Source organism: Engraulis encrasicolus, chromosome 13 (assembly GCF_034702125.1).
Source record: "Engraulis encrasicolus isolate BLACKSEA-1 chromosome 13, IST_EnEncr_1.0, whole genome shotgun sequence".
Classification (NCBI taxonomy): Eukaryota; Metazoa; Chordata; class Actinopteri; order Clupeiformes; family Engraulidae; genus Engraulis; species Engraulis encrasicolus.
Window position 1 is genome coordinate 46,430,271 of NC_085869.1, and position 10,035 is coordinate 46,440,305.

The following is a 10,035-nucleotide window of genomic DNA, read 5'->3' on the forward strand; positions in this document are numbered from 1 at the left end:
GCAATTACCAGATGGTAAAATGATCTATTCTAGACAGATAAGACTTAATTTTCAAAAAATGTACCAACACTTCAGTGTGTTGCAATAGTGAAATAAGAGACATCAGTATTTGCTGGGGCAGATGTGGAAATTCTAATTACTGTTATTTCTAGGAGATTAAAAATTCTTTGACTTCATTCTTTTGAGAGCAAAGAATATTTTAATAACAACTCTCAATGTCACTCCAGCTTTACAAAGCAGCTCCACACATTTATTCATTAACGCACAAAAAAACCCAAAGCCCCATTATAGCAATGTATCAAAAGCATGTTTAAAACAGGTAGGCTGGCACTGAAGGTCACTGTTCCAATAATTATTTTGATCTCACAAATCTGAGACATATCAGAAAAAATAATTAAAAAAAACTTTTCTCATCAAGACTTATAAAGAAGACAAATGGAAAAGATGAAGATGAAGAATAAAATCCGCTTTCCTCTTAACTGACAGTTGCACTTACACACAGCATGTCTCCATGGCTTCCACTGAGCTAAGGAGGAGAAAATCTTCAATCATAAAGGCCATTAGGAATCAAAAGTTTCGGTACGTCTAATTAAAATGTAAACAGTGTAATGAAGACATCAGTGATTTAGCCAAACGTCTCCTCGCCGGCCACTGGGGGAATGGTAATTACTGAAGCAGATCTATGAACGCTCATGAATCTGCTAGCCCCCGTCCAGATTAAAAAAGTATTACAGCTAAACCTACTTTTGCACACCTGGGGATTGTCTATTCTAAACCAATCCCCAGTAGACCAGGGGGGTGTGCAGTCATCTCCCCACCACCACCCACCACCTCTCCATTTTACAAGCATCCAGACAGCTTTTTCGAGGCAGGAGATAAAAAAAACCTCCAGTTCGTTGTTTGCAAATGGCAAAGAAAGACAAAAAAAGGTCTGGAGACAGTGCTCCACTCCACTCCATTCAAATCCTTTAAATGACTTGTTTGACATAAGCACTCTGCATGAACAGCCTCTCCTCTTGCTGTATGCCGCACTCAAAGGCATCTCAGGCATTCTGCATCTGGTCTTTCAGCCGGGATGAAATACCACAGAGCCACAAAGGGGACCCAGTCAGTGAGGCTGAGAGCTGCCAGGCAGCATAAGGAATACACTGTTCAAGCAGCATCCACCTACTCACAACCACCATTTTATTCCTCACACAAAAAACAACTTCTTTTCTATTTTCTACCATTAAAACTCAACAATCTCCACTTCACCGAACGCTCCTATCAAATTTCTCTGGCTATTTCCTACACCTGTGCACGGTAAACAACTCTAATATGGTTACAATATCAACTGGCCACGTTAGCACATTTTCATCGCGGCGATCCGGTATAGCTCTACGTGGCTGTGTTTAAGTCTAATTTTAGCTGTGCGTAACCACGTTACTGAACTCAAAAGACCAATGTGTCAATCAAGGCATGAAAAGCTGCTGATGCTGTCTGATTAACCAGCTCGTGCTGATCGGCAGCCAGCAAGGGGCTACTTACAGAGGGGGGGATGTCAGTCCACAAATAGCAACTCCCTTTCACCCATTCCCTGATACAAGAGCCACATTATATGAGTGCCTGATGAAAGATGGCTCTACGTGATTGATGGCAGACAGACGAAAAGAAAGCGAGGGGAAAAAACTTGATTTCCTTGTAATCCAGCCGATCAGCGCAGTAAATCTATGTCGCCCGACAAACAGCGCTGTCAATGTCACAACAGAGTAAAGTGACACAAATCCACACATGACGGCAGAATAGTCGGGCCTTAGACGGCAGAAGGACAGTTTAGATGGAACCGCCACAATTTTCAGGCCGGTCCAAATGTTCATTCCCTGAAAGAGCTGTTTTCGCTATAATCAAAACAATATAGCGTCAGCCTGGTTGTTGGCAGCAGAATAGTCTGGACTTAAACGGCAAGAGGACACTCCAGATGGAACGGAACCGCCACAATTTCAGATCGGTCCAGATGTTTATCCCCTGAAATGGTGGTTTTCGCCATACCCAAAAGAATTCCGGATCAGCCCGGTCGTTTCCTCCCCTGAAATGGGAGTTTTAGCTGGAACCACAACACAGGTGATGAGGGGCCCGTGTATTCATGCATCTGGAACACCTGTACAACACCTGGCAGCCTGCTTCAAGTCCCCATTGCATCATCTGCATGTGGGTTAATCTGCGTTCACACCCCGTCTCCCCTCTCAAACCACCAGTGGCTCAATGCAACAAGAGTTTCATGTCGGAAGGGGAGAAAAAAAAATCATCATGAAGCAGACAATACAGCATGAAGCAAATAAGGACAGCAGACAAGGAGATAGCCACAAGAGACAGCAGACACATACTTACCAGCCAGTCAAATATAGCAACGCCATATTCTGTCAGTCAGAATCATACAGACCAAGGGAAAAAAAACAGACACCACTGACACCCTGTGAGTTTAAATGAGATAAGACTGTCTGTTTTGTGGATGTTGTGTGGCGATGGTGAGTGTGTGTGTGTGTGTGTGTGTGTGTGTGTGTGTGTGTGTGTGTGTGCGTGTGTGTGTGTGTGTGTGTGTGGTATGGGGGGAGGGAAGGGGGGAAGAGAGGAGAGGATGTCAAGGATTCATGGTCCTTCATCTTTGCAGAAGAGCAAACACGTCTCTCAGTATAGCTACAGACAGCTGCTTCCACTTTCTAATGCACCCCAACTTGGATCACTGGAAGAATTGTCAGCACACAGAGTAACACAGAGAGATAACAGAGCCAGCTGCCAGGAGAGGGACTGAGGAAGAGAGAGAGAGAGAGAGAGAGAGAGAGAGAGAGAGAGAGAGAGAGAGAGAGAGAGAGAGAGAGAGAGAGAGAGAGAGAGAGAGAGAGAGAGAGAGAGAGAGAGAGAGAGAGAAAGAAAAAGAGACAGAGCTAGAGAGAGAGAGAGGGAGAGGAGAAGGGAGGCAACATGAGAGAGACAGAGAAAAAGAGAGAAAGGGAAGAGAAGAGAAGGGAAGGGAAAGGGGGGATAGGAGAGACAGGGAGGTTATCTCTCTGAAGAAATGGGATTTGTTCTATTTGCATGAGTCGGGCTCCCTTGGGGTCCGCCGCACTTTTCAGATGAAAAGCACGCAAGACAACACTTAACATATTTGCTTAAAGATGACAACCTAGCGCTGATTTCATTTGAGCTCAGGCTTTGTCTGGCATGAAGCAAGAGGAGGGAAGAGTACAGAGGGTGTGTGTGTGTGTGTGTGCGCATGTCTGTATAGTGTGTGTCAATCTGTGTGCGTGTGCGTGTGCGCGTGTGCGTGGTGAGGATGGGGTGGTGGTGGGGAGGTGTTGACGGTAGAGGGGAGGTGTCTGAATCAGATCTGTTACAGCGACTGACAAATGTATCCGTCTGTAAGCATGAGCGTTTCATCAATTTGAGGCAGCCATCATTCGCTTTCTCTCTCCCTCTCCCTCTGTCTCTGACTGTCTCTCTCTCTAACTCACTCTCTCTCTCTCTCTCTCTCTCTCTCGCGCACACACACACACACACACACACACACACACACACACACACACACACACACACACACACACACACACACACACACACACACACACACACACACACACACACACACACACACACACACACGTGTATGCTCTTCGGCGGCGGCAACGCTCCCCGAGGTGTTCTGTCCGTGAGGCGAGTGGAGTGGCAGTCTGAAGGTGGCTTTAATTGTCACCATTAGATTGAGATAAAAACTGTCAGTCTAATTTATACCAAACAACCTGCAGGTAATGGAGACGGTGGCCGCTAGGGCACACAAGTCTCAAACGCAGGAGACACGCAAAAGAGACAACACAACAGAAAGAGAGAGCGATAGAGAGAGAGAGAGGAGGAGAAAGAGAGAGAGAGAGAAGGAGAGGCAGAAAAGGAAGAGACAGAAAAATGCTTCATAATGCGCGTCACACCAGCAGTAGCATGTCACACTAACTTAGCGCCGCGCATTCACACAACCTGCGTGTCAAGCCAACTTAGGGCCACCCGGGATCCAACCTATTGTGCACCTCGTCAACAGGCGTTTTGGAGGAATATGCGGATGCACAAAGCGGTATTACCAACTGATGTCTCGCTCGCTCAAAAAAAATGACACCTTATTTTCCACGACTGGGAAACACAAGTAGCGCTTTCACGACCATTAGTCACGGCGGATTTGGAACAAGCACACTAAGTGGGAAATCTTAGTTGGCACAGACAGATCAAGACGTTTGCAGCGCCAGAGTGTAATGACAGTAGATGTCAAGCAACGCGATAACTCAGATATTATTTTTGCTGATGCCTTTTGATAACTGTCTGTGTTCACAATCTGGAAAAAAGTAAAAAAGTTGTAAGATTCACTAGAGATTATATTATCATTAACAAAATGAACACAGACAAAGCTAATATTCAAATACACAACTAAGGTTGATACAATGGTAGCCGAGTGAAAAATATGTAAATGGAAGGGGAAAATATAATAGTTCACCTCCGCTGTGATAAATACAGCATGTATCAGCACAACAGCACGTACATTAATGGTTAAGCATGAATATGTATGAATGCAATTAGCCACTTCAGCCTCCAAAACAGATACACTGTTGATACAAACACAAGATAACGCTGAAATGTAAATAATAGAAAAACATTAATTGTGCCATTTGTAGAAAGTATTAAAAATAGTTTTGCGGTATGGATGTTGGTAACGGCTTTGAGCGCCGCATTTTTCTCTAGCTATACAGTGTTGACATTTCTTTCTTTTTTTCTCAAAATTCTGGAGTGGAAGTCTAAAAAAAACATGTTTAACCACTAAGGCAAATGATCTGAAATTTGCACTTGTTAATTACATTGATTCAAGGATTGTGAAGAGCATCCCCCCACACACGCACACCCCTCCCTCCCACACACACCCCAGTGCTTGAAGTTCAATCTCCTTTAGAGCTGATTTCAACTCACCCATGCAACACACACACACACACACACACACACACACACACACACACACACACACACACACACACACACACACACACACACACACACACACACACACACACACACACACACACCTTTGCATTAATTCCCCATTTAATAAATCCTAAAAACAATCAAACCACCTATAACATCAATCTTACCTCAAAACACACAGCAAAATCATCTGAAAGATACCGCTTACTTACACAAAGCATTAACAACACTATCAGAACTTACATTAAAAACTGTGTGTTGCACATCAAAACACATTTTACACAGACTACAAAAAACCCATTGTGATCATCAGACAACAACAAAGTATTTTCACAGGCCGTTATTACAAGTGACGAGAGGATTAATATGTAGATAACAGCAAGATAAAACAAAGCACAATACGTGTGTGACAGTGTGTATGTGTGTGTGCGCGCGCACGCAAATCTAGGCATGTGTGTGCATGCGTGTGTGGCCGCGGGGCATGATGTGCGCTGGCATCTCCCCCTAGGCTGTGCTGGGGCTCTGTGGCCAGTGTGTGTGTGTGTGTGTGTGTGTGTGTGTGTGTGTGTGTGTGTGTGTGTGTGTGTGTGTGTGTGTGTGTGTGTAGTGTAGTGTAGTGTGATGTGGTGTGTGTGTGCACCGCCAGCATGTCAACATGGGAGGCATCAAGTAAAGAGGCCGATGAGAAGGGGAGGGGCCAGCATCTGTCATCAAGCGCACACGCGAAAACTCAACATGAGACCCCTGCGCTCGTGTGTGTGTGTGCGCTTGTGTGCGTGTATTACGTGTTTGTTTGTATTTTGGTGTGAATGTATTTGCCCATGCGCCTGCATGTGAGTGTTGTGTGAGTGCATTGTGTCTGGATTTGTGTGTATGTGATCACATGTTTTCTTTGCATGTGTGCATGTTTTGCACACGTATACCTTAAATGTGTTGGAATAGGTGTGTGAGTGTGTGTGTGTGTGTGTGTGTGTGTGTGTGTGTGTGTGTGTGTGTGTGTGTGTGTGTGTGTGTGTGTGTGTGCGTGCACGCACGCGCGTGTGCATGTGTGTGCCCTACACACTGCACAGAAAAGCAATCATAAGTGGCCCACATAGAGGAGGGAATAAAGGGAGCTGTCATGCCGTTTAACATGCTCATAAGGCTACAGCTGGGGTTAAATCAGGACTAAGCAAGATTTCATCCCGTCTGATAACACACAGCCTTCACACTTCACCTCCCCGCCACCCAACAGGCGCTAAGAAACGCAACCTCTCAACACGCACACACATACACACACACCAGCACAAACACACACGCCAGCGCAAACACACACATGCACACACATTCTCTCACTCTCTCTCTCTCTCTCTCACACACACACACACACACACGCGCACACACACACACACACACACACACACACACACACACACACACACACACACACACACACACACACACACACACACACACACACACACACACACACACACAGAAACCCACACAAGTTAGCACACACACCTCCCATCACCTCTGAAGATTTTTCATAGTACACTACATGCAGCCTTATAAGTGACCAGAAAAGATATGACAATTATAAAGTTGTGATTGTATTGCAACAGGACAGGATGAGAATGTCCATGTGCAAACACTACTGCTTGTAAAAAAAAAGAAAGAAAGAAAGAAACCGACAGTGCATTAGTGAATACCTGCAACACGCTGCGCTCGAACAAGCTAGTGATATCCTATTACAGTAAAACTTCACCCAACTGCTTGCAAATTCGGCACTAAGCACCACAACAGCATATAGAGATAATGGCTTCGAAAACATGCTTGATGCCCACTCTTGGGACAAGAGAGAGAGAGAGAGAGAGAGAGAAAAAAATTGCATCAAAACACTCAAGCGTAATGAAAATGATTGTGATGTATATTTTCATGTTGATGGAAATCTCAGCACTGTTATTTCTGAAGAGGAGTGAAGCACTGCCACTACTGAGAGTAATTGTCCTTTTAAATAACAACATGCAAATGATATGCTAACTTAAAAATATTTTTAGCTTTCTGCTCAAACAAGGATTTAATTTTCTGTGCATCACTGTAATGTGCCTGCCTCTATGATTGACAGGCAAAGGGAAATGTTGTGAATTAAATCAAACAAAGTTGAAGGATAGTGTCACCCAACTCAGTTCAAAATAAAACACTTGTCTGGCTCACAAATTAATGTGTGCAAGAGTTTAAAGACTTCTTACTCACACTTGCACATCTTGTCAGTGTTTCACAACGTGGTGAACTGGTAGTAAAGTGTGTGTGTGTTTACAAAACGAATGGCCTGTCTGCCAATAGAAAATTCAGTTCTAATATCTCAACCGAGGAAATGTGATATTGTAATATCACAAAGCAACAGTAAAAGTCCAATGTTGACTTATGCTATCGTGAAGAGTTTACAAAAAGAGTCAACAAAAATAACTGCTGTTACTTTTATCTAACTATTGTTAAGGTGCAAGACAGTTCAGCGAATCACTCTATGCACATTAGTAATATGAAATACACAATTCCAGGACAATTTTGCTCTGTCCACTTTTTGGATTGATTCACATATTACAATTTCTGCTAATCTCTTAATCTCAGAAACTATCATTGGAACTTTAAGTGTGCACCAGGAAAACTATGCACAAAGCTACACACCTCTACTTTGTAACTTAAATAGCAAAAATGGATGAAAATATTGTGTTATAAGTTAATGTAATAACAAATGGCATTTACAATGGCAGATTTTAAATACAAAATCTCCCAAACCACACAGCATGTATCTAATACACATTGCTCTGCACGTCTTTTGAGTTTACACTTACTGTATACTGTAGTTTACACTATAGAGGTAATATCTCTCACCTGTATGAATTTTAGATTGCTGTGTTATTACCGAGCGGGTACATAGGGATGAGAGCAACTAACATGGTCTAAATGAGGGGATTTAACATGCCAACGGCGCCAACATCCCATCTGCTAATCACATCCGAAAAGCTGAACGAGAGACCACAGAAATGTCTTCTAAACAAGGCGTTTACATGCAGACTACGTCTATTTGAAAACAAAATGTATTATTTTCAAACTCACTTGCATGCGTAAAATGCCATAATTTTCATGGGAGCTCATTTTGCTTCTAAGTCGGGAACGGTAGCATAATATTTTGCGGTCTCCATAATTAAAATATGAACCTGACATCTCCATTCTATCAACTTTCTGAACACATGAGAAAATGCACCAATAGTCACTGATTACTAAAATTTCATACACAAGTCCAGCATAATGTCCAAAAACTACAAGCGCTAATTTCTTGTCGGCGCACCAACGCAACTATTTTGTTTAGCTGTTGTTATTGTGTTCACAACTCAGCACGATTCCTTTCCGACACTACAATGTACAACAATATGATCTAGCACACACAGCAATATTAACGACAAAAATGATTTGCACAAACACAAATGCACTCCGAATGAGTAGACTTGGAGTAATACAAATCCGCCGAATGTTTGCTTATGGTTACCACAATCCATGCAGTAATGAAGACTATACAATAATGTCATTTTAAAGCGGTCTGCATGAGAATTATTGCAAAATAAACATACCATAAACACTGCTGCTAGTGATCATGTCTTCAAGCCTAAAAAACAAGAGGGAGAGGAGGAAAAGAGCAGAATGGGATTTTTTTACGAGAAGGAATTCCAAAGGTTGCTTCTTCTCATCACTGGCCACTTTTTCCTCTCAGGCTATCGAGTTTCACTGCAAACTCCAAAACGTGGGGGCCTTGTCGTCAGGTATTCATTTAACCTACATGCATATCATTAGAACGAAGAAGGCAAAACCCCAACAAAAGCTCTTGGATAACATGCGGAGGGAGAGAGAGAGAGAGAGAGAGAAAGCGAGCGAATGAGCAAAAGAGAGAGAGGAAGGGAGCGAGAGAGGGAGATGGGGGGAGAGAGAGACAGAGAGAGAGAGAGAGCACATGACTACGGAAAGCAAAGCCCATGTCACTTCTAACCCGTTCTAATTTAAACTACCAATGTGCAGAGCCACCATGCATGGCAGACCCACTACAGCACATTAATGACATAACTACGTTTGTGGCACACATTTAGCGTAACCACAGACATAAATCATTAGAGTTAAATCAGCTGCCGTCGTTTTAAAGGGTACCCAATACAGAATGTAAATACTGGTGGTCTAAAATGATACATATAAACTTTTTATCCGCCTAATGAGATAAACGTGAAGTTAGCGTTCCTTGGAAAGTTACTTTGAAACAATTCCAACCCCACCCACTCTCACTTTCTCATCTAAGGCATTGCATAGCAATTAGAATGAATTTCCACCACCACTCATCAAGTGCCAAACTTCACGTCATCTCTACTTTTGCGCTACAATTGACATGTATTCAAAGGAAACGTATCCGATGAATTCAGATACGGACCATTGTTTCGAGATGATGCATGATGAGCAACACTGAAAGAAAGAGGAGCATGTTTTGCGGTTAAAGCGGTCGCTATTCCGTAGTAGCCTACGGCTTCGGTGGTTTTTCTACAAATTACTCGCATCTCAGGACACATCAGCGGTAACTCTTACCTGTATATGAGACAGGATAGCAACCCGGGTTAGAGTAACATCTATCCGACAGCTTTGCCGATGAACGCAATTTCGGGTTACGCACAGATGCTTGCGATTTGAAAGCATTCCAAGTTAGTAAGGGGAAGACTGAACAGCACAGCCTCTGCCATGTTGGAATTTCAAACCCTAAACAGCTGCTCTACACTAGCCACCATGCCGCGCTATTGCGCATGCGTTATTTGGAGAGATCCATTTTCAAAAGTATTTTCACGTAGTTTATTATACCGTAATTGCACATTTAGGTAAGAAAGTTTACATTAAGCCATCCTATTGACATACCAGTGAAGATGATACACTTTCCGCAGGTGTTTAAACGGGTTGATATAGAAACATAAGCGCCATAGTGAGAGCGGACAAATTAAAGGCACCGCCGACCTCAGCTATTTAACGATTTTATTA

At 43.1% G+C, this 10,035-nt stretch overlaps 1 protein-coding gene across 1 annotated transcript in view; it reads right to left on the reverse strand.

The window, feature by feature from the left end:
* Positions 1–8,631, reverse strand: part of fign (fidgetin) — a 42,725-nt gene extending 34,094 nt beyond the window's left edge. Inside the window, exon 1 of the mRNA XM_063214666.1 lies at positions 8,601–8,631. Within this exon, the coding sequence (XP_063070736.1) occupies positions 8,601–8,625 (25 nt within the window). The 5' untranslated portion in view covers positions 8,626–8,631. The remainder of the gene's footprint in view (positions 1–8,600) is intronic.
* Positions 8,632–10,035: the final 1,404 nt, after the last annotated feature.